Source organism: Musca autumnalis, unplaced genomic scaffold (genome assembly GCF_047663935.1).
Source record: "Musca autumnalis isolate F117 unplaced genomic scaffold, ASM4766393v1 scaffold_3, whole genome shotgun sequence".
NCBI classification, from domain to species: Eukaryota; Metazoa; Arthropoda; class Insecta; order Diptera; family Muscidae; genus Musca; species Musca autumnalis.
The window spans coordinates 150,793,885-150,819,868 of record NW_027411866.1 but is presented as its reverse complement, the minus strand read 5'-3'; the positions used below and the strand labels follow the sequence as shown (position 1 = coordinate 150,819,868).

General features: G+C 36.5%; 1 protein-coding gene across 1 annotated transcript; it reads right to left on the bottom strand.

The window, feature by feature from the left end:
- Positions 1-3,065: 3,065 nt before the first annotated feature.
- Positions 3,066-25,698, bottom strand: Cyp4s3 (Cytochrome P450 4s3). Its single transcript, XM_073974864.1, has 4 exons — positions 25,381-25,698; positions 7,984-8,437; positions 7,205-7,914; positions 3,066-3,355 (listed from the first exon to the last, which is right to left on the bottom strand). Exons 1-4 carry the CDS (start codon positions 25,529-25,531, stop codon positions 3,198-3,200), a joined length of 1,473 nt encoding a protein of 490 aa, XP_073830965.1. The 5' UTR covers positions 25,532-25,698; the 3' UTR covers positions 3,066-3,197.
- Positions 25,699-25,984: the final 286 nt, after the last annotated feature.

Genomic DNA, 25,984 nt, shown 5'->3' with positions numbered 1-25,984 from the left:
GTATGTGCGCTCATGTGTGTATTTGTCAATTGGTTAGCAGTTCGCCAGAACATTGTAGAAGATCCTAGATCAAGGAGACTAGAACAGTCTATGTTGCAGCAGCAGGCACATATAAATAAGGGAAAGGAAATGCTGGGAGTGAGTCTTAATCTTCACCGCGAGTTATAAACCGTAAGTGTAAAGAGTAAAGAAGTTACCTGAATAGAGTAAAGCTTTGTGCTTACTGGAGAGTTTTCTGTGTGCTAGTAGAGAAATAAAGTCTTGTGTGTATAACTGAAGTGAATAACGTAATTCGAATTTAATTAACTATCTTCTTATCTAAACATAATAAACTTGATTTTATTGTGACAGGCGATCACCCTAATACTAGTTAGAATCATTTAGTGTGTTCAGTAATGGTACGCATTTCCAAGTCCACAGCCTTATGTTAACCCAGACACCAACAGTAATCTACATACCACATTTCAGAATTACAGCTCTATACTTTTAACTAATTACGAATTGTACCATATTTAGTACAAATAGTACTTTTCGTAAACTTATGGTAAGTATTTCCATAACGACCTTTTTATCTAACTAAATTTAGATTTCCAGCTCTATCACTTTATCCAATTGGAACAAATTTAGTACTTTTCGTACAATTACACTCTACAACATTTTTAAAATAATCTTGTGCAAAACCATTTCATAGTACAGCCCCAACCAACAAAAACCCTACTTTGGCTTTGTTGTGTCAGATCCAGCTTGGGTTTTATTATTAAATATTGATTTTTTTGTTTTTTTTTCCAAAATAGTCTGGCTTAATCCCATTGTTGTTGTTTAATTATTTTAAATAACTAATTTATTAGTGGAAAAAGGTTGGCTTTGTTCGCCATGGGGTAAGGCAAGGAAGACTAGTTTCGATCCACGCCACTGGATCTCATCAGTTCCCTTGTTTCTTGTTTGTGGATATTCTTCACCGAAGTTATTTTTCAATAACTTCTTCAACAATAAACATCAATCGTCAGCTCGAAGTATAAAGGTAAACAAAGAAAAAACTTCAATGAGAAGTTTTTCTTTAGCAACCTAACACAACTCCGACGAAAGTGTTTGCGAAACAAACCAAACTTTTCCCACTGCTATGTGTGGTCGAATTTCGACGAATGCACATAACAAAATGTAGTTGGTAGCTTGTCGCAGCCAACCATCGGTGCCAGTGTTTCTCAAATCGAACATTGGTTTCGTCGTTTTTTATTGGGATAGCTAATATGTACAATTTTGTTTTTTCAAAATCGTCTGGCTTAATCCCATTGTTGTTGTTTTATTATTTTAAAACAACTAATTTGGCGTTGTTGGCAAACAAAATTGTATTAGCTATCCCAATAAAAAACGACGAAACCAATGTTCGATTAAATATTGACTTTTTAAAGCAATTCGGGGCTATGTCTCTGAAACCTGTGCGAATCTTTTGACCTCTGAAGCAAATTTATAGATAAGGTCAAGAAAGAATATTTGGAGAAATTTTGAACTCGAAAAACTACATTTACTGCCTCAAATTTTAAAATATATTTAAAAATTCCATAATTTGTGTACATTTCGCACCATATCTCCGAAACTGTTAAATTTTTATACATATGTCAATAATGTGGTGAAATCCCAAATGCGAGAAACAACTGCTCGTATGAACAGTGTTTGAAATACGTGCTGTACAAGATATGATACAAAATACAGTTGAAACAACATGAAATAAACATTTTAGAGTTTCAGTATGTTCTGGGTAATTCCTGAGAACATTATTTGGAAGATTTTACAAAAAGGTTATTCGGTTCAATTCCCAATAGTTTAGCTGATACCGACCAGAATTCTAGAAATTATCTAAAATGTTCTATATTTTATCGATTTTGATGCCCTAAATGAAGTTTTTCTTATGAGGTCTGCTCAACAGAAAAGTTCTACTAGTTTATGGCTACAATACTTCTAACGACAGTAAGGCCAAATTCCTAGTCGCTTTTGAGATAAAGGCCCAATAAATGCAAACAAATGTAGTTTTTGCCCGGTTTAGATAAGGCCATAAAATCCAAACTTGATCTGACCGGACAAAACCCAAGTAGGGTTTTTGTAGTCTCAATATGTACTTTCAAAAAAGGCATACTAGATGTTGTTTTTATTTTCAGTGTTGCATAGTGTTATATGACACATTTCCAAAAGCACCTCCATAACTCAACCCTTGAAGCCAACAATTTCTCTAATATGATAATTCAGAATCCCAGCGTTAAGAGAATTCCAGTATTAATACAATTTAGTACTTTAATTCGTTTATAGCACATATTTCCAATCTCCATATCCCAACCCTCTAAACACTGTCAGTGACCCAAATATCAATTGTCAGATTTCCATGTCCATAGTAAGCATTTGCAAATCCTCGTATTCATTTCAATATTAGTGTCCAGGTGACCTAAATATCAAATTACAGGGTTGTAATTCCCCGAATTTCAAATGGTACCAAATTTGGTATCATCTTTATAAATCAACCACATGCCAACAGCAATTATCTTATCAAATTTGAAGATTTAGCCCTCTGCGTTCATATAATATCAAAAATAGTACCGCTTAGTAATTTACGCATTTCCAAATTCACAAGATAATATTATTTCTAGACACCTGTCATTTCCAGAAACCCAAGGTGAGGATTATACCAAATGGTATCAAATTTAGTACAATTTAATACTGGTACAAAATTTGGTACCTTTTCACTCGTTCTAAATTTCAAAATTCTAGTTGAACCCGTACTGGACATACCAGATGAAAAATTGTAAATACCTTTTAGTACTTTGCGTACCTTTCTTTTACGAATTTCCAAAAACCCGGCCGTATCACATATCTACACCGTAATAGGAACCTGTACAACGTGGGAGTTGACCATAAGTCAGTCACTCAAATTGTACAATATTTTAGTCCGACCTTCTAGTATGGATTTCTAAAAACCCACGCATTCCATAAATCAATACTCACTCGAAATTTCACAATTTCAGCTTCAGCTGTTTCGCCTGGTGATCGATTATAATCGATAATTATCAGTCAGATACTTGGTATTCAACGCTTTTGTAAGTGTAATATATATTTTATTTTCAATTTTACACTTCACTTCAATTTGTTGAAGTGAAATCCGAAATTATAACATTAATATAACATTTAGTTACTTTCATAAATTGAATTGTCTAAGAACGACGTTTAATACAGACTATAATGCCATTTCCACTCTTCAATACCAACTCTGGCAGAAGTTTCGGTTTGAAATCCTTGACTGGTAAAAATTCAAAATTACGCAAAAGATGTGACAGCGTACATTTCATTTCCAACATGGCGAATTTTTGACCTGCAATAAGAAAAGCAAAAAAAAAAACAATTATTTAATTTTTATATTTTTGGAAATTAATCTTAATTTACTATTATTTGTTTTATTAATTACTTCATGAATGTAAGATCCATTACATCCATCGCTTAATAATGAAATATAATGATATAATGAAACAATATTTTGACAAATCAACTGAAATGGCACGATAACTATCGAAAGGAATGACTCACAAAATTTTATTTATATCCGGCTTTGAAAACGTAACATATGCGGCTTCAGGTACCTTCCCTGATGTCATTTGTGAAAGGCAGATATTACAAACTTTTTCCACGCGAGAAATATGCAAATATCCGCTACCACATGGACGGCAGTGCTGAGAACAGAGTCATGGTCGATAGTAGAAAAATTCGAACAACAAACTACCCCAAGAACTATCTTTGATTGCAGGAATTCTCTGCATGACGTATGCGATATCGTAAAGCTATGTTGGGTTCCGGGCCATAGTAACATAGTGGGAAACGAGGTAGCAGTTGAACTAGCTCGATGTGGCTCTAAGTCTATCGACTTACCAGTTGATAAAACTGTCTGGTCACCAATGTGCTACTACATCGGCAAACTTCGTCAGATCTTCAGCGAGAAGGCACATCAAAGATGGCTCTTGGAACCTGGTTGCAGCATATCCAATGTGGCATTGATTCGTAGAAAGACATTCCTCCTCTGACTTGATAAGTTAGGGATGAAAATCGCTGTGGGACTTATAACGGGCCACTGCCGAGTGAGATCTCTAACTTCAAAATGGGATGACAGTTTTATTTTGGGAATCATATCTTCTCGATAGATATCGCGCCCACTAGTCATTTCAGTGGGTCATCGTATTACTATTGGACCAGTATGCCAGGAAGCATGGACTTATTCACGAAGAACATTATATCGCTGTAAACAGGACCACAACGATCTTAGAACAGACCCTAACTGCACTTAGACACAAATGTTGAACTTTTGTGACTGAGGTACCCTAAGGAGAGCATCGATATTGGCCATTTTAGAAGTTAAACAAAATTTTGACAAAATATTACACCTTTCGGGCTGTTTTCCTAAGAAATATGGACTTGCCCCTGAAAAAACTTTTACCGTCGTAATGGAGGTATTTTTTTCAGTTTTTTTTCAGCTAATGCAAATCGCTTCAACAAAAATCAAAGTGATTCGAGAGCAGAGCTTGAAGGGAACTTATCCGAAATTGTGTGTGAGAGGTAACAGAAGGAGTAAACAAATAGGGTCCATATTCGAACCTGATCTATATCTGGTAGATACATTAGGATGTGCAAAGTACGGATTACATCGGTCACTCCCTTCAAGAGTTATCGTGCACACAATTTTTACTAACATTTTTGAACTTTTGTGGGGGAGGTACCTGAAGGAGTGGACCTATATGGCTTATCTTCGAACTTTAACTATGTTTGGACAAAATATTACGAAGGCCACATTTTGAACCGAATCGGCAGATCCGTTCTAGAGTTATCTTGAGGTCCATGCACTACACACGGTGTTACAGGGACCTTTTGCATCTTTCAGGCTATTTTCTCAAGAAGTATGGACTTGCCCCTGAGTAAACTTGTACCGTCGTATGGGGGGCAATGAATACAAGTTGTTGCAACAAAAATCAAAGTGATTCGAGAACTGGTCCTAATCTGAACTTATCCGAAACTTTGTGTGGGAGGTACCCGAAGGAGTGGACCGATTGGGTCCATTTTGGAACCTCATCTAAGTTTAGTAGAATTTTCACGATGTGCAAAGTATGGATCAAATCGGTTACTTCCTTCAAGAGTTATCGTGCGCACACATTTTCCGAACATTTTCGAACTTTTGTGGGGAGGTACCGGAAGGAGCGGACCGATATAACCCATCTTTGAACTGAAACTAAGTTTGGACAATTATTACGACAGCCACATTTTTGACCGAATCGGTTGATCCGTTCGAGAGTTATCGTGCGCTCTTGCCAGGACATACAGGCGTACGGACATAGCTAAATCAACTACAAATCGTCTGAAATGGATTTCATCCAAACAAACTAGGGGTCTAAAAGCATTATTTTGATGAGGCACATTTTGTCCATATGAAAGTGTATATACCCTGAGGGTATAAAAATTCTCTGCTATTCCCTTTCAGCAAAGCAACCGGCCAACGAAACTGCTACAATTTGGAATTCAACTCATCTTCATCTCTACTTCCAATTACCACAAACCCCATTATCAACTCTATTGGTTATCCTTCTTCATCTTAAACTCATCGAGCAATAACTCCTAACACTCTATCATCATCTTTACCTGACAGTCATCTGTACATACATCTTCATCTCTACTTCATCAACCTCGTCATTATCTTACCACACCATTATCTTCTCATCTTTACATAATCTTCATCACCTTAATCTACCCAGGATAAACACAATGGACCAACGGTCTCCGAGTGAATTAGTCACATATACTATTACACTGTGCAACATTTTTAAGATGATCTTGTGCAAACAATTCGAACTGACGATTTGTTGAAAGTACAGACCCAAACGACAAGAAACCTTAGTTGGGTTTTGTTGTGTCAGATACAGCTCGGATTTTATGGCCCCATCTAAACATGGTTAAATATTGAGTTTTTAAAGAAATTCGGGGCTATATCTCTGAAACCAATGTGAATCTTCTTCTGACCTCTGAAGCAAATTTGTAGGTAAGGACAAGAATAAAATATTTGGAGAAATAATGAACTCGGAAAACTACATTTATTGCCTCAAATTTCAAAATATATGCAAAAATGCCACCATTTTTATACATTTCGCACCGTATCTCATCCTTAATATTTTCTGAATATTTTCTTTTGGAAAAATGTTCCCTGGAATGTAATACACCACTCTTTAGAACATGTCTATCCCGTTGTTTTCAGTACATTTTTCAACGACGATTTCAAGAATGTAGTGAAATCCGAAATGCGAGAATAAACTGTTGGTGTGAACTGTGTTTGAAATAGGTGTTGTAGAAGATATGATGCAAAATACCGCTGAAACAACATGAAGTAATCATTTTAGAGTTTCAGTATGTTCTAAAAAATTTTTGAGAACTTTATTTGGAAGATTTTTGCAAAAGGCCGATACAGACCTGAATTCCAGCAATTATGTAAAATTTTCTATATTTTATCGATTTTGATGCCCTAGATGAAGTTTTTCTTATGTGGTCTGTTCAACAGATAAGTTCTACTAGTTTAGGGCTACAATATTGCTAAAGACAGCAAGGCCAAATTCCTATTCATTTCTGAGATAAAGGACTGATAAATGCAAAAAAGTGTAGATTTAGCCGGTTTAGATGAGGCCATAAAATCCGAACTGGATCTGAGAGGACAAAACCCTACTAGGGTTTTTATACTTTGTACTTTCAAAAAATGCATACTAGAAGTTGTTGGCATTATCAGTGTTGCATAGTGTTATATGGCTGCGTATCATTAAACCCAACCTATGTGGTCAAAATCATATCGCAATAGTCGCTAATCCATTCCATTTTTCGGATTTGAATTGTAATGACGAGTATTCCAGCTTAGGTTAGGGGTATTTCAACAAAAATGACCAATATTAAAGAGGACCTCCCGAGCTATAAATTAATTCCAATTGCATTAACAAAAGTGCTAAAATACTCGAGATATAGAAAAGAAGCGGAGCTATCCCAATTTTCACTTTTTGTAACTATTCATTTTTATTTCCAGGGAGTATGTCTCAGATTCTGTTGGACATATTGCAAGGGGAGAACCTGAGTTTGGTTTTCTTTATAAATTCATGTTCTTAATTTCGGAGCATGTAGTTTATTAGTACTACTTAAATCAACTTACCAATACAATTACGTGGCCCAGCACTGAAGGCCACAAAGCTGAATGGGTGCAAATCTTTCTCATTTTTAAAATATCTTGAAGGATCGAATTTCTCCGGATCGGGATAATACCGATCATCACGATGAACCAAATAGGTTAAAATACTGACGCTGGTACCCTTGGGTACAGTTAATTCTCCGACTTGTAAATCTTCTTTGACCGCCCGAGAATAGAATGGCACCGAGGGATATAAACGTAGAGTCTCTTTTAAAATAGCTTCTAAATATGGCATTGATTCTTTTTCTCTTCCCGCCATGGAGGCAGCTTCTTCATAGGCTTGCTTTTGTATATCTGGATGTTGTGATAGTAAATAGAGAGCAAAACCAAGCGCCGAACTTGTTGTATCATGACCCTCAAACATAAATGTATCGACTTCTTCGCGTATATCACGATCCGTCAGGGGAACACCTTCCATTTGTGATATCAGCAACATATCCAAAAAGGCAAAACGTTTCTTTTGGCCAAAGCTGTCACATGATTTTTCAGCTTGCTGCATATTGGTAATGTTGGCATCTTGTAACATTTTTCGTCTTAGCTTAATGACGCGATTAGTTTCACTGTGCAGGATTTTCAAGCAGGCATCACGTTTTCGTCCATCTTGGGTGAATTTGAAGAAGGGATTATTACGTTGCCAAAATGAAAATGAACGTTTGTGTAAAATGTGGCATATTCTACAAGAGAAAAAAACAACATTTAAATTTTTACAAAACCAATACACAAATATTAAATTTTACACTCACTGTTGCACCGCCTGCACATAATCCGATTCCGATTGCATCTGGGCATTCTTCTTTATGCCCATTGCTGTCTCACAAATAACATCCAATGCAAATAATGTAATATACGGATAAATATCAAACGCTTCGCCATTCAACTTCTCATCCAAACGTCTGCTTAAAATGCGACAATTTTCTTCCATTGGCTCTTTGAATTCGCTCAAGATGCGAAAATGAAATGCTGGCGTTAAGAACTTTCTCCTAGTATGCCATGCATCACCACCATTGGTTAGAAGACCCTTACCCAACCAGGGATGAAGTATTTTATAATTTCCCGATTTATATAAAAGATTATTGTTTCCCAACAATTGTTTGACATCCTCAGGATCCGTAAAGAATACCATTAAATCTTTACCAAACCAAATACGAAATGTGCGTCCATGTTTCTTTCTCAGTTCTTCGAACCATGTGAGAATTTCTGAAATATACGATTGAAAGTATAAATGTAAAAGAGTATTAGGCAGATATTGCAGAAATCATCATTAAAATTCATGGTGGGAGGGTATCTAATGATAGTATCGTCAAAAATATTTGTAAAAATCCATGGACACAGTCCTGACTTACTTCCATCGTTGGTAAGAGAACGTTTGTTCTTACCGAGCCAAACTTACGATTAGTCTCACAAGCGTTTCGTTCATCTTCGCCACTACAACATCTTACAGCAAGTTTAGTATACTTTTTTGCATCTCCTGGTCGTTTATCACACCAAAGTTTTTTTATATCTGCCAACCGTCGTAATAAAGACCCACGATCGTTCACAGATGTAGGTGCTTTAGACTAAGAATCCGATAGCAGGAAGAAAACAAATATAGCAGCAATGGGCAGCGACACACATTAGCGCACAGTTCCTATGCTCATGAGTCATGACCATATGGAAGACGTAGACTATATGCAACATCGTGTGCCTTCGTTCGGTTGTGGCAATTGTTGTTGTTTAACACTGTACAACAGGAAACAGTATGAATGGGGCTAAAAGGCGAATGTTCAAGAAAGATCCGACAAGCAACAAGGCTATATATCTAAAAGGATTAACCCAAAAGGATAATGAATACTCCCTCCACATCTTCGGAATCGGGGAAAGATCACGTGAGGAAAGGAATACTGCAAATCAGGGAAAGAGGAAGACTTAAAAATCTCTATAGAACATTTAAAGAAGTCTTCTCTTGTCTATAGAAGACTTAAATGGCCTTATCTTGCTTATAGAAGATCTTAAGATGTCTTCTCTTGTCTACACACAGAGAAGAGATATTGTTGGAGCAATCATATTCTAAAAACAAAATACAGCATTTTAAAAATCTGAATATATATATATATTTATATATATATATATATATATATATATATATACTGTTGATTCAACAATATATTTGTTACATTATGATTCCAGACACAAAATATATGGTTGGAGCAACAGTATATATTTTCAGATTTTTAAAATACAGTATTTTGTTCTTAGAATATGATTGCTCCAACAATATCTCTTTTCTGCGTGTATAGAAGACCTCAAGAGATCTTTCCTTGTGTGTACCTTATGTGGTGGTTTTCTCTAGAAGATCTCAAGATCTTTCCTTGTTTGAGAAGACGTCAAGAGGTCTTTCCTTGTTTATTGAAAACCTCAGGAGTTATTTTCTTGTCCATAGAAAGGTACAAGAGATCTTCCTTAGCCTGTAGAAAATTTTAAGAGATATTTCCTTGTCTATAGAAAACCTCAAGAGGTCGTGTCTTGGTTATAGAAGATCATAAGAGGTTTTCTCTTTTCTATAGCAGACCTCAAGAGGTTTTCTCTTGTTCATAGAAGACCTCAAGAGGTCTTTCCTTCTCTACTAAAGGCTTTAGGTCTTCTTTCCTTGTCTATAGAAGACCTCAAGAGATCTTTCGTTGTCTATAGAGAACCTCAAGATTTCAAGAGGTGTTTTCTTGTATATAGAAAACCTCTAGAGAACTTTTCTTCTCTATACAAGACTTCAAGAGGTCTTCTTTTGTCTTGGAGGATCTCAAGACGTCTTTTCTTGTCTATAGAAGACCCCTAGGGGTCTCTTTTTCTATAGAAGTACACAAGAGGTGATCTCTTGTTTATAGAAGACGTTAAGAGGTCTTATCTTCAATATAGAAGACTTCAAGAGGCATTCTCTTTCCTATAGAAGATGTCAAGAGCTGTTTCCTTGTCTGTCGGAGACCTCAAGAGGTCTTTCCTTCTCTAAAGAAGATTATAGGTATTCTTTCCTTGTATGTAGAAGACTTCAGGAGGCATTTTCTTTTATTTTCCATAGAATACCTCAGGAGGTCTTTCCTCCTCTATAGAAGACTTAAGGTGTTCTATCCGTGTTTTGATAAGACCTCAAGAGGACTTCTGTTCTCTATACAAGTCCTCAACAGATCTTTTATCTGTAGAGGACCCCAAGAGATCTTTTCTTGTCTATAGACGAGCTCAAGAAATCTTTTCTTGTGTGTATGTAGAGAGGTCTTTCCTTTTCTCTAGCAGGTCTCAAGAAGTCTTTCCCTGTTTGTAGAAGACCTCAAGAGGGTTTCCTTGTTTATTGAAGACCTCAGGGGTTCTTTTCATGTTTATAGATGGGTACAAGAGATCTTCCCTTGCCTGTAGAAAATTTCAAGAGATCTTTTCTTGTCTATAAAAAACCTCAAGAGGTCGCTTTTTGTTTATAGGAGACCTCAAGAGGTCTTCTTCTGTCTACAGAAGAATTCAAGAGGTCATCTCCTGCCTATAGAAGACCTCAAGAAGCCTTTCCTTGTCTGCAGAAGACTTCAAAAGGTCTTTCCTTTTCTATAGAAGACCTTAAGAGGGCCCCTCTTATCTTTGAAGAACTCTGGAAGCACTCAAGAGGTTTCTCTTGTCTATAGAAGACCTAAACAGGTCTTTGCTTGTCTGTAGAGGATCTCAAGACCTCAAGAGTGGTTTAATTTTCTTTAAATGGCCTCAAGAGGACTTTTCTTCTCTAAACAAGAACTCAAGATGATTTTTTCTTATTTATAGAAGATCATAAAAGGTCTTATCTTCTCTATAGAAGACTTTAGCAGGTCTTCTTTTGTCTATAAAATACCACAAGAGGCCTTCTTTTTCCTATAGAAGACCTCAAGAGGTCTTTCCGATTCTATAGAAGAGATAAGTAGGTCTTTTCTTGCCTTTGAAGGATTTAGGAGGAACATTCTTTTCTGTGGAAGACCTCAAGACCTCAAGAGGTCTCCTCTTGTCTATAGAATACCCCAAGATGTTTTTGCATATCTATAAAAGACCTCAGGTAGTCTTTCATTGACGTATAGGACCCCAAGATGTTTTTTTCATATCTATAGAAAACCTCTGGACGTCTTCTCTTGTCCATAGAAGACCACAAGAGATCTACTCTTGTCTACAGAAGACCACATGAGGCCTTCTTTTGCCTATAGAAGACCTTAAGAAGTCTTTTCTTGTCTTGAAGGTGTCAGGAGGTACTTTCTTTTCTGTGGAAGACTTAAAGAGGTCTTCTCTTGTCTATAGAAGATCCCAGGAGTTCTTTTCTTGTCTATAGAAGACCACAAGAGTTCTTCCCTTGTCTGTAGAAGACTTTAAGAGGTCTTTCCTTGTCTATAGAGCACCTTAGGTGGTATTTTCTTGTATATGGAAGATCTCAAAAAGACTTCTCCTGTCTGAATAACACCTCAAAAGGTATTTCCTTGTCTGTAGAAGACCTCAGTACGTATTTTCTATGGAAGACCTCAAGAAGTCTTCTTTTGTCTATAGAAGACTTCAAGAGGTGTTTCCTTTCCTTGTTTCCTGGTCTGTAGAAAATCTCTAGAGATATTTCATTGCCTATAGAAAACGTCCAGATGTTTTCTCTTGTCTATAGATGACCTTTTCTTTGTCTATGAAAGACCTCAAGAGATATTTTCTAATCTCTTGCCTATAGAAGACATCAAGAGGTCTTCCCTTGTCTAGATAAGAACACAATAGATCTTATCTTGTATGTAGAAGACCCCAAGATGCCTATCTGTGTCTATAGAAGACTTCAAGAGCTATTTTCCTGTTTATGAAAGACCTAAAGAGGTCTTCTCTATCCAAAGAAATACTTCCTGAAGTCTTCTATAGACAAGAGAAGATGTCTTAAGGCCTTCAATAGAAAAGAACATTTCTTGCGTCAGTCAAGCCAAAACAAGACTTTGGACGTGAAAAGGTCGGAAGTCGTCCGCAGGGAGGAGCAAGAGGATGGACGTTCTTTGTGGTTGGAATAGACATTCTCTCCACAGCCAGTCTGTGAACGAGGATTGGCGTATACGAGGAAGCCAACAAAAACAGCGAGAAAGTAATACCACCAAAGCATAAAAGAACAGGGAAATACTGAAATCTACGTTTCTCACAAAACCCTTTTACTGGAGAACCAATGATATATCAATCTACCGTTTGACTAGCCGCCACTATCACCTACCTCGGAACTGCATCGGCTGGTGAGGAGGGGATCTAATCGCCCCTCTTTCGGGGTTTCTACTATAAATAGCCTCTAAAGAATTTTAACCAGCGAAGGATCTGAACCAGTCTGCTATGCCGATGACGTCATAATAATACCATGATATGAGCGTTCAGTCCACATATACGTTTCCTTAAACTTTTTTGACATCATGTATACAACTCATTTTGGTTCTTGCGAACAAAAGTCTTAACAAATTCACGATTATAGCTCTGGAATATGAACAGTAAATGTCTTATTTTTGTATAATTTTGAGATTTTGCTTGTCTACAGAGGGGTGGTGATAAGAAATGTGTATCAGATAGGGTATACTTGAAAATTTGGTAATATCACTAATGAAAGTTTCAGTGCCGATAACCTAAAGTAAAGTATGTGTGTTTGTTCACTGAAACCTCTGTTCAATGCTGTCAAATTTGAGGCTAATAAAAACTTCATTCCATAATAGTAATAGTAATAAAGTCAAGTCTTAGCACGCAAACAGAACAACTAGTGACGCTAGACATAACCATCGTGTCACCTGGTCTGACAAACGACGTCACGTGGCAGCCGTCGTTTCTCTTGGATCAGACCATTTCCCCATAATTATCTCCATCAGCATATAGCCTGATTTCATCACCTGTGAATGCCGCATCTTCATCAATCATGATGATGAATAATTGCCCTACTTTCAGAGAGTTGACTAATCACCGCTACAGAAGTCTGCCCAACCCTCCTGTTTGGGTAGCAGAAAGGACGTTCCGAGACATTATAACTGCTGCAGCTGTCATATACCTGATGGTGAATAACCCCAGTTATGTGGAACTTCTCAGCAGAGGCGACAGCATTAGCAAATGAGCGACGAAGCTCACGACGACACGTCGTGTGCCAACACCAGTGACCCCAGAGTCTTGGAGCTGACATTTAAAGTTAACAGGTCGGTCGGAGCATAAACAGAACAAGAGGTTAAATCATATGAAGAGGTGCAACATTGAATCCAGAATAAGTGAATTGTGGGCAACGATAAGGTCATTCTCAAGTCCCTAACATAATGAAGATATAAACTCGGTCACGTTTGGCGACGTTACGCCAACTACTCCGAAGAGGTGCGCAAGTTATTTCATTCGACAGTTTGTCGAGCACCCCGAGAGTGACAAGGTGAAGATAAGGGTGTTACGTCCATCTTCCTGCCTTTGGATGAACCACCTAAAATGGATGATGTTGCGAATATCATCAGGAACTCTAAATCATTCAAAGCGTTGGGCGCTGATGGAATCTCCATGGTAATGCTGAAACAGCTAGATGTGCCGGGAGTTGAGCATCTCACTAAAGTTCTCACCCTGGGAAGGGTGGTCCCGCTAAGTAAAAAAAGGTCCCACTACGAAAGCCAGGCAAGGATGCCAGCAAAGGTAAATCATACAGACCGATTTCGCTTTTGTCTGCCGTATCAAAGACCCCTGCAGGCCTATTCTGTAACTTATATCGATTGAAAAGTTCTTAAAATTTCTTTTGTTTTTGTAACAACTACAAAACAAACAAATGAAATTGTTGTAATATAAATAATGAGTAAAGTTGTTAAAAAGTTACTGAATAGGGGGGCTGAGGCTTTAGTCCTCCCCAGCGCACAGTGTGGCCAAGAATACAACACAAAAAATCCAAAATTCCCACAAATTTTACATGAAGGGATAGAACACAACGAAGATAAGAGAGAAAATGAAAAATTTCGTTGGTTGTACCGTTATTTTTGAAGTAACAGTACTTATAACATGATCTTATTTTCGTTGAGTTAAATAAACAAATTTTAAACCCTGGTTATGGATCCAGGTGGCCTCATTTCCTGTCCTCGTACATACAACTTGGCACCTTTTTAGTAGATCTGACAACCCTTCTGATCTAATTATTCTGTAGGTAATATTAATTGTAATTGATGAAAATCGATCCTGGTGAACTAAAAAACTAATAAAACGTCTTAGTTTTCAGATATTCCCGGTATAAGACCTATAGGACCCTGTTTACATGTAACTAGACTATGTGCTTATACATCCTATCTTGTCATAAATAAGTCGACCTTCTAATTTTTGCAAAAAACCCGAAGTTTTTATCATAATTATCAGTCATTTTTTATAAATTAATACAGAAAAATGTTAGTTTTCTTGGTTCGAAAACAATTACTTGACAAACTGTATATGCCAAGTCAATCTGTAAATTACATGGTTGATCAATTGACCTCTAAAATAAAACAATCTAAAGTGAGAAAGGAAAATAATAACAAAAATGGTTTGATTGACAGTGTTTTCGATTTAGATCCAATATGATTAAAAATTTAAAAATCTCACACATTTATTAACGGCAACGTTATTTCTTATCAAGGAGCAAATTCCAAAATGTGTGTACTAAAAAAAGACTTTCTATAATAATAACCTACACAAACTAGATAGGATAAACTGTAGTAAAGATTGCTGGCCCCTGTCCAAATCTCTGAAAACCCCTGTCCAATTGCGTAGAGGTAATCTTAGCTCAGACCAATTTAAGACTCATTTTGAGAGTATTTTGTAAAATAAAAGTGATGATAGCCCCATAATGTGGTGTATTCCCTATTGTTTGGATCCTTTTATTGATTCTCCTATCGAATTTTTTGAACTTGAAAATGTCATTAAAAAACTCGAGGGAGAAAAGTCCCAGGGACAAGATGGAATACCCTATGAGTTTTACAAATATGCCCCTATAACTTTTCTGAGGGAAGTACTCAATGTGTTTAATAGAATCTTTTTATATAAAGAAATCTCAGATTGTTTTAAGGAATCCATACTTATCCCCTTGTTTAAAAAAGGTGATCCGAATGTTGCCTCAAATTATAGGGGATTATCCGTTATGGATACAATATCCAAAATTTGCAATAATATATTGTTGAATCGCATAGACTTTTAGTTAACAAGATACAATGTTCTTAAGGAGTTCCAAGCAAGTTTTGAGAAAGGGTTACTCTACTGTAGATAACATTTTCAACATAGTAAATATTAAGTATCTTCAAAGGGCTAGCAGTAAACCAACTTATAGCTTTTTTGTTGACTTTTCAACAGCATTTGACCTGATCCCGAGGAATAGTCTCTTTTACAAGCTTTCTTCTATGGGAATGTCTACAAAACTAATCAAAATACTGCAATCCTTATATGATAATACCACAACAAAAGTCTGTGTCGGTTCTACATTCTCCAATATCTTTACAGTTAGCTCTGGTGTTAAGCAAGGCTGCATTCTAAGTCCTACATTATTTTCGCTATATCTTAATGATTTGCAGAATGAATTACCCGGAGGGATTGATGTAGCTGATGCTAACGTCAAAGTACTACTGTACGCTTACGAGATTGTGATGCTCTCTGAAACACCCATAGGTTTGCAATTAATGATAGATGCTTTACAGAGATATTACCTAAAACTAGCAAAATGCCCGCTACTTCGTATGCGGAAAAGGAATAATATACAAATAAACAATATTTAATATGGTGTACTAATACCTATTTGGGTTGATATTTAATTTCATTTAAGTACTGTTCGTACATTTCATTAAGGTACTGATTGTTCGAATTTCATAAAATACCTCTACACTTCAACAGCGGCCTACATTTTAAATCCCACTCAATTTTTATTAGAACGGTATGGGTATTTTGAAAATTTTATCCACATTTTCCATCCGAATTTTGGAACTTGTGATATCAAAATGTAGAAAACCTTTATTTAAAAGATGTTACCCTATATAACAGTGATTTTTGAGACATTTTATTTTAGGCCTTTTTATTCTCAGGATGTAAAAACTTCTTGTAAAACATTAGCCGCATAGATCTACCTTTTCAAATGAACTTACTATAACGTTCAGAATAGACAACAAATAATAAAAAAACAATTTTCTTGAAAAGATACGTTTGACTTTTTGATTTCAGTACATTATGTAGAAACCGAATTCGAGTTAACATAAAATAATAGTACACTGTTCAGTACAATTTTTAAAATCCAGGACCTTAGCTCAAATTTTACAGTTTTAGCTCTACTTTTCACCCAATACATTTAAAGGCGTATTTTAATAAACATTCTGGTTTAATCTCAACAGTGATCCTCATAACAAGTTTCATTTATCGATTCACTCAATACCAGTGCTCCGATATTTAGTATTCTTTAATACTTCTAGTACACTTATTGTACGATCACGTCTAACAATTAACTTGACAAATAAATCGGAATTCCACTTCAATTCCTTAGCCCAATACCAAATGTATTGCAACTTTGTACTTATCACACACTATTTATAAATTTTCAGGTTCATTGCTACACCCAACCTCAAATTTAATACCATTTAGTACATTTCGTATTTCTCAATAAATCAGCCAGCCTCAGCCTAATTTCAGAATTTGTATGCATTTCAAAAAATCTTTATCTAAACACCAACACAAACCCTCATACAACAATTCGAAATTCCACCTATATCCCTTATATCCAAATCTATATTCCAACCGTGATTTAGAATTTTTCGTATACATAATTACGAATTTCCAAAACTCCCTCTCTATCTCTAACTGTAAACGCCAACTGCTATACTAATACCGAATTTCACAATTTCAGCTCTACCCCTTTACACAATAACAATTTGAACTAAATTCTGTGTAATTTTCGTACACTTATTGTACGTAAATCCACAACCACATCCATATCTCGGCCCTACACACCAACAGCGGCTGTAATACCAAATTTCCGAACTCCACCTCTATTCACAATACCATTAATACTTTTCGTATGAAAGTACGAATTTCAATAACTATCTCCAACAGTAATTCTTTGAGGATTCCACCTCCATCCGTTCACCAAAATCTAAATTGTACCAAATTTAGTACAATTTTGTACTGTTCGTAACCATAAGTACGAACTTCCAAAACTATCTCAGTCCTACACTCCAACAGTAATATAGATTCCAAATTCCAGTAATTCCGAATTTCAGGATTCCAGATCCCTCCGTTCACCCAAATCCATACTGTACCAAATTTAGTAGTTTTCGTACCCATAAGTACGAATTTCTAAATTAAGGAAATCCTATTCTCCAACAGTAACCTTCACTCAAAATTTCAGGATTCCCGCTCTATCCTTACACAAATCTAAATTGTACCAAATTTAGTACCATTTAGTACTTTCCGTACCCATAAGTACGAATTTCCAAAACTACCTCAATCCTACACTCCAACAGTAACTTTAATTCGAAATTTCAGGATTCCATCATTATCCGTTCACCCAAATCTAAAGTGTACAAATTTAGTACTTTTCGTACCCATAAGTGCGAATTCCCAAAACTTCCTCAATCCTACACTCCAACGGTAATCTTAATATCAGATATCAGGCTTCCAGCGCTATCCGTTCGCTCAACTCCACATTGTACCAAATTTAGTACTTTTCGTATCCATAAGTACGAATTTCCAAAACTTCCTCAATGCCACACTCCAACAGTAACCTTAACTCGAAGTTTTAGGATTCCAGCTCTATTCGTTCACCCAAATCTAAATTGTACCCTTTAGTACTTACCGTACCCATAAGTACGAATTTCCAAAACTATCGAAATACTACAGTCCAACAGTAATCTTAATTCCAAATTTCAGGATTCCAGCTCTATCAGTTCACCCAAATCCAAATTGAGTATCATTTAGTACTTTTCGTACCCCCTAAGTACGAATTTCCAAAACTTCCTCAATCCTTCAATCCAACAGTAACCGTAATTCGAAATTTCAGGATTCCATTTAGTACTTTCGGTACCCATAAGTACGAATTTCGAAAACTACCCCCAATATCACAATCCTATACTCCGTCAGTAATCTTAATTTTAAATTTCAGGTTTCTAGCTCTATCCGTTCACCCAAATCCAAGTTGTACTAAATTTAAGACTAACTCAATCTTAAAGCCCAACAGCAATCTCAATTCCAAATTTCAGGATTGCAGCTCTATCTATCTATCTATCTATCTATCTATCTATCTATCTATCTATCTATCTATCTATCTATCTATCTATCTATCTATCTATCTATCTATCTATCTATCTATCTATCTATCTATCTATCTATCTATCTATCTATCTATCTATCTATCTATCTATCTATCTATCATCTATCTATCTATCTATCTAACTATCTATCTATCTATCTATCTATCTATCTATCTATCTATCTATCTATCTATCTATCTATCTATCTATCTATCTATCTATCTATCTATCTATCTATCTATCTATCTATCTATCTATCCGTTCACTCAAATGCAATTTCTACCAAATTTAGTATCGTTTAGTATTTTTTGCACCCATAAGTACGAATTTCCAAAACTTCCTCAATCCTTCACTCCATCAGAAATCTTAATTCCAAATTTCAGGTTTCCAGGTCTATCCAAATCCAAATTGTACCACATTCAGTAGCAGTTAGTACTTGTCGTACACATAAGTACGAATTTCCAAAACTACCTCCATATCTCAATCGTACACTTCAACGGTAATCTAAATTCCAAATTTCAGGTTTTCAGCTCTATCCGTTCACCCAAATCAAAATTGTACCAAATTAGTTCCATACAGCAATTTTTAGTTTTTTTCGTACACTTATAGGTCGAATTTTCAAAAATCCTTTAGTACATCTTTCTAACTCTCTATCAGTGACCTTCGTTCCAAATTTCAGAATTCTAGCTCTTCCCGTTTGCCTAATACAAAGAGTACCATATTTAGTACCTCTTAGTAGTTTTCGTACCCTTCTAGGTCGTATTTCCAAAAACCCAGCCTTATCTCACCCCTACACACCAACATCAACCCATACCCAAAATTTCAAGATTCTAGCTTCAGCCGTTTCCCTGGGCGATGATATGTCAGTTAGTCACTCACGAAGCTCTTTCATACATATAGATATTTTATATTTTATGTACCAAATTTAGTACCACTTAGTACTTTCCGTACCCAAAATTACGAACATCCAAAACTACAACAGTAATCTTAATTCGAAATTTCAGGAATCCAGCTCTATCCACTCACCCAAATCCAAATTTTACCAAATTTAGTACCATTTAGTACTTTCCGTACCCATAAGTACGAATTTCGAAAACTATCCCCAATATCACAATCCTATACTCCGTCAGTAATCTTAATTTTAAATTTCAGGTTTCTAGCTCTATCCGTTCAACCAAATCCAAGTTGTACTAAATTTAGTACCATCAAGTACTTTTCGTACACATAAGTATGAATTTCCAAAACAACCCTCATATCGCAATCATATACTCCGTCAGTAATCTTAATTCCAAATTTCAGGTTTAAAGCTCTGTATTTTACCCAAATCCAAATTGTACCAAATTTAGTACCATTTAGTACTTTTCGTACACATGAGTACGAATTTCAAAAACCATTTCCTTTTATAAACACCACTTCCCATCCTTCATTTCCATACCAAATTCCAAGTTTCTAGCTAAGTCCGTTCAAAATACACAATTGGTACTAAATTTAGTACTTTTCGTACTCTTAGAGGTCGAATTTCCAAAAACACTTTGGTACATCTTTCTAACTCTCCATCAGTTACCATCATTCCAAATTTCAGAATTCTAGCTCTTCCCGTTTGCCTAATACAAAGGGTACCATATTTAGTACCTTTTAGTACTTTTCGTACCCTTCTAGGTCGAATTTCCAAAAACCTAGCCTTATCTCACCCCTACACACCGACATCAACCCACAGTCAAATTTTCAGCTTTCTAGCTTCAGCGGTTTCGTCTGGGCGATGATATGTCAGTCACTCACTCAGTCACTCACTCACTCACTCACTAAGCTCTTTTATATATATAGATGTTAATCTATCTAATAGTTAATCTATCTAAATCAAAAGTACTTATCCAATACTGCAAGAAACTCGCAATTCCATGATCTATATTCGATTTCACATTATAATCAGATTCCAGATTTAACAAAAGATCCCTCCGCACATGCGACAGGCTGGATTATAGAAGCCAGAGGTGGTTTGCTGGATCTAGGCTCTAAACATTTTATACCCTCCACCATAGGATGGGGGTATATTAAGTTTGTCATTCCGTTTGTAACTACTCGAAATAATCATTGTAGACCCCACAAAGTATATATATTCTTGATCAGCGTGCAATTCTACATCGATATAGCCATGTTCGTCCGTCTGTCTGTCTGTGGAAATCACTCTAGCTTCCGAACGGATTGAAGTAGGTGGATGAAATTTTGGTAAAATCTATTATATGTACGTAGGACTTTTGGTATTGAAAGCGGGCTATGTCGGTCCACGCTTTCGTATAGCCCCCATACAAAATGACGCGTGACGCGTCGTCGTTTTAAGGAATTTTTAAGATATTTGTCCCATTTAACCACCGAATTGGTTGTAATTTGGTATTTTGTGTCTCCAGAGGCCAAAAAACATTCCTACCAAAGTTGATTTATATAGGTCCACGTTTTGGTATAGCCCCCATATAACGCCCCATATAAAGTACGCGTCATTTTAATATATTTTGAATGTATTAGTCCCATTTGACAACAGAGTCGGTTGTAACTTTGTATTTTGTGTTTCCAGAGGCTAAGAAACATTTCTACCATAAAATGTTTATATAGGTCCACGTTTTCATATAGCCCCCATAGGACGATATCTCCCGATTTTCGGTATTTTAAAGGTTTTGGCCTCATTATCACACCGAGATGGCTGAAATTTGGTATTTAGTCTTCGTTGGACGTATAAAACTTTTCCCCAGAAAATTGTAGGTATAGGTCGACGCCATCATATAGCCCCCATAGAACGGTACCTTCCGATTTTCGGTATTTTGAAGGTTGTGGCCACATTAATCCACCGAAATGGCTGAAATTTGTGGTGGAGGGTATAAAAAATTCGGCCCGACCGAACTTAACGCTTTTTATACCCTCAGCCTTTAGGCTATAGAGGGTATTTACACTTTGATACGACCAAAAATGTGCCTCATCGAAATAATGGTTTTAGACCCCAAGTATGTTTGTACGATATCCGTTTCAGACAATTTTGAGTAAATCTAGCAATGTCCGTCCGTCTGTCTGTCTGTCCGTCTGTCTGTCTGTCTGGCTGGCTGGTGCGCACGATAACTCTCGAACGGATCAATCGATTCGGTTCAAATTTTGGGTATCGAAATATTTTGTCCAGATTCGATTTAAGTTCGAAGATGGGCCATATAGGTCCACTCCTTCAGGTACCTCCCCCACAAATGTTCAAAAATTGTCGCTAAACTTGTGCGCACGATAACTCTTGTAGGGAATAACCGATTTGGTCCATACTTTGCACATCGTGTCATTTCTACCAAACTTAGATGATGTTCCAATATGGACTCAATCGGTCCTCTCCTTCGGGTACCTCCCTCACAAAATTTCGGAAAAGTTCAGTTTAGGACCTGGTCGCGAATCGCTTTGATTTTTGTTTACGCAAGTTGTATTCGCTGTCTTCTATACGACACTGGAAGTTTCATTAGGGGCAAGTCCATATTTTCTGACAAAATAGCCTGAAAGTTACAAAAAACCCTATGACACCGTGTGCAGTGGTTGGAGCGTAAGATAACTCTCGAACGGATCTGCCGATTCGGTGCAAAATTTGGCTTTCGTAATATTTTGTCCAAACTTAGTTCAAGTTCAAAGATGGATTATATCGGTCCACTCCTTCCGGTACCTCCCCCACAAAAGTTCGAAAATGTTCGGAAAATTTGTGCGTACAACAACTCTTGAAGGGAGTTACCGATTTGGTCCATACTTTGCACATTATGAAATTTCTACCAGACTTAGATAAGGTTCCAATATGGATTCAATCGGTAAACTCCTTCGAGTACCTCCCACACAAAATTTCGGAAAAGTTCAGTTTAGGACCTGCTCTCGAATCGCCTTGGTTTTTGTTGTAACATCTTGTATTCACTGTTCCCTATACGAAGGTACAAGTTTCCTGAGGGGCAAGTCCATACTTCCTGAAAAAATAGCCTGAAAGTTGAAAAACAAACCCTATGACACAATGTTTATGGGTGGAAGCGCAAGATAATTCTCGAACGGAAATTCCGATTCCGGCCAAAATTTGGCCTTCGTAATATTGTTTCCTAACTTACTTTAAGTTCGAAGATAAGCCATATCGGTCCACTCTTTCAGGTACCTACCCCACAAAAGTTCAAAAATATTCGGAAAAATTGTGCGCACGATAACTCTTGATTTGGTCCATACTTTACACATTGACATAACATCTACCATATATATATCAGGTTCGAATATGGACTATATTTGTCCCCTACATCCCGTACCTCCCACACAAAATTTTGGATAAGTTCACTTTAAGACCTGCTATTCAATCACTTTTAATTTTTGTTGAAGCAACTTACATTCGCTGCTTCAATTACGATGGTAAAAGTTGTTTCAGGGGCAAGTCCATACTTCTAGAGAAAACAGCCCGAAAGGTGTAAAAACCCCCTATGGCACCCCCATGGTCTATGTCGGTCCATTCCTTTAAGTACGTTTTCCGCAAATTTTTTGAACTTTAATCCTAGTCAACTTTTTTGTCGGTTCATACGACTAACATTTTGAAACCCCCTAAATACATAAGTTTTTTGTGAAAAAGTGTTTCAATTTGCACAGGCTGAGGGTATATCTCTGTCGGCAAAGCCGACTGATACTTTTTTACTTGTTCTACTTGTTTATAATATTTTTTTTTTTTTCTTAAAAGACGAAATAAAGCCACCGTAACTTTTGTCCGCAAAAACCAAAAATTAGCTCGCGAGCAGATTCGTACTTGCGATTTTTTTCTTAACCTATGTACCAAATATCTTTGATGTAACCCGAAAATAAATTAACCCTTTTTTGAAATGGAATATGAAATAATTGACAATATGTACGATATACACTTTGATACAACCAAAAATGACCTCATCGAAATAACGGTTTTAGACACCAAGTATGTTTGGACGAAATTCGCTCCAGACAATTTAGAGCCGATTTAGCCATGTCCGTCCGTCTATACGGCTGGTGCGCACGAAAACTTTCGAACGGATCAACCGATTCGAACCAAATTTTGGGTATCGTAATATTTTTCAAAACATAGTTTACGTTCGAAGATGGGCCATATCGGTCCACTCCTTCTGGTACCTCCCCCACAAAATTTCAAAATTTCCCTGTTAAATGCTGTTAACGATAACTCTTGAAGGGAGCAATGGATGTGGTCTAAACTTCGCACTTCGTATTATTACTTCCAGATATATATCGGGTTCAAATATGGTCTATATCGGTAAACTCCTTCAGGTACCTCCCACTAGAGTTGTGTCGTTATTGAACGAACCGGTTCCAATGAACGATTCCGTGAAAAGAACGAACGGATCCGTATCCAGCACATTGGTTTATGTCGTTCATTTAGATCCCTCCCTGATGGCCAAGACATTGCTACTTACAAAATTAGCAGCAGAACCACCATAATTAGTTTTACACACAAAATCTACTTACACAAGCTGCGTTAGCGCAAGCATCACAAATTCGCACACACAAAACAATCAATGATTCAGTTAGCTCATATCGTTCATTTGGACCACGTTCAGAAAACCAACTCCATTTTTATGCACACAAACTCACACACGCTGCGTTAGCGCAAGCATCACAAATATGGACTAAATGTTTTATTGAATGAAAGAGAGACAACGGACGAAGTGAAAGACCCGGATCTTTTTGGTGAACGGAATGAAAAAGATCGATCCGCTCTATTGCCCAACACTACCTCCCACACAAATTCGGATTAGGTGAAGTTTAAGTATCGTTTTGAAAATTTTTTTTCGGTATGTTGTCCTTGCGGCTCCCTTTACGACAGTACATTTCTTTTATTGCGCAAGTCCATACTTCCTTAGATATTGGTCTAAAAGCTCCAAGAAATCCGCAAGGTAATTCTCGCAGGGATTTTCAGATTGGTGGAAATTTGCACATCGTATTATTTTATCTAGTCATGCAGTCATGTATCAGGTTGGAATATGGATTGCATCAGTCCACTCCTTCGGGTACCTCCCACACAAAATTCGGATAAACTGAAATTTAAGAGTTCTTCTCGGATCGTTTTCAATTTTATTCGGTAAGTTTTCTTTGTGGCTCCCTTTACGACGTTACAATTTTTTTTCTTGAGCAAGTCCATACTTTACTTAAAACGTGGACCAATATAGCCCGTCTTCGAACTTGATCTAAGTTTAGAACAAATGCACTTGTGTACAAAATTTCAGCCCTCTATCTCACATCATTTGGAAAATAGCGTGATTATAACAATAGGACAGACGGGCTGTTGGACGGAAAAACAAACTGAATATACCCTCATTAAAAAACAATTAGACACTCAAACTTAAAACAACGCAACATCGAAAATCGAACGACGCATATTGAAAATTGGTATTAACTAAGCATCGACGCAACTTCGGATACAACGCAAAGCGAGGTGCTAACGTTTGGAGCAGCACTGTATCTATGCACATACATGTGTTTGTATGTACAACAATAACAACAATCAGTCACCAAACATAAACATTATGTTGAGAAATAGAGATTCAGTCGGTCAATTGGTTAATGATAAGATCGCTACTATTTGATATCAAAGTCCAACATCAAAATATAGTGTGTACAGACGATTAAACAACACAACTGGTTATATTTGTTTGTTTTTTTTTTTTTCTTCACTGCAGTGTCTCTTGATATTCTTTATTATTATTTGTATACACATGTTGATTTAATTTTATATCTTAAGTTCTCAAAAATCCACTGATTATAACATTTTTATTTTTTCTTCGTTGCAGTGTCTCTTTATTATTTTTTTATAATTTTTTCTAACAAATATTCACCATAAATCTATTATTTTCTTCTAGCATATTTTGTAATTTCCATTTATCCATTTGCGAAACTTACGTCCTTTTTTAACATTTTCAATAAGTTCACTTATTGTTGGACCCGCTATCGATGCCGACCATTGCCTTAGTTTCATGAATTCCATAATTTTGGGTAAACTACGCATAAATAGGGCCCATAAGGCAAAGGCTATTAAGGCCAGCGTATTCATGTCGATGTCACTTTTGTTTGTTTTTATCAACAAAAAAATCTAGACACAACTTCTCTCGTTGTTGGTCAAGTTTATAAAACTCGAAAAAAAAAAACACGCCGGCCCGCCAACTAAATCGACGTCTGTATACAATGCCGGTTAGACAGCAACTAGTTTAGTAGAACAACAAAAGATATACGTATCAACAAATATATAATCAACAATATTTGTTTGCTTGAGTTCTCTGACTATAAAATTTCATAAGAGATATATTTTTAAAGAATACTCTTTTTTGAAAAAAAGAGAATATTGTTGTGTTGAATTTATTTTTGATGCACTTCTTGTAATCAGTTGTCACTACAAGTTAAACTTAACCTAGATTTCAAATTCATTCATAATCGACTACTCCAGGGGTGCTCAGAATAGTTGGTGTACTAGTAGTGGTAAGACACTCTCCCCATTGCTAAGCAATGG

Coding starts and splice junctions, on each gene's coding strand:
- Cyp4s3 (XM_073974864.1), bottom strand. CDS start 25,531: ATGAATACGCTGGCCTTAATAGCCTTTGCCTTATGGGCCCTATTTATG. Junction 7,915..7,983: donor TATGTGCAGGCGGTGCAACA/GTGAGTGTAAAA, acceptor TTTCTCTTGTAG/AATATGCCACATTTTACACA. Junction 3,356..7,204: donor TGGGCCACGTAATTGTATTG/GTAAGTTGATTT, acceptor TTCTTATTGCAG/GTCAAAAATTCGCCATGTTG.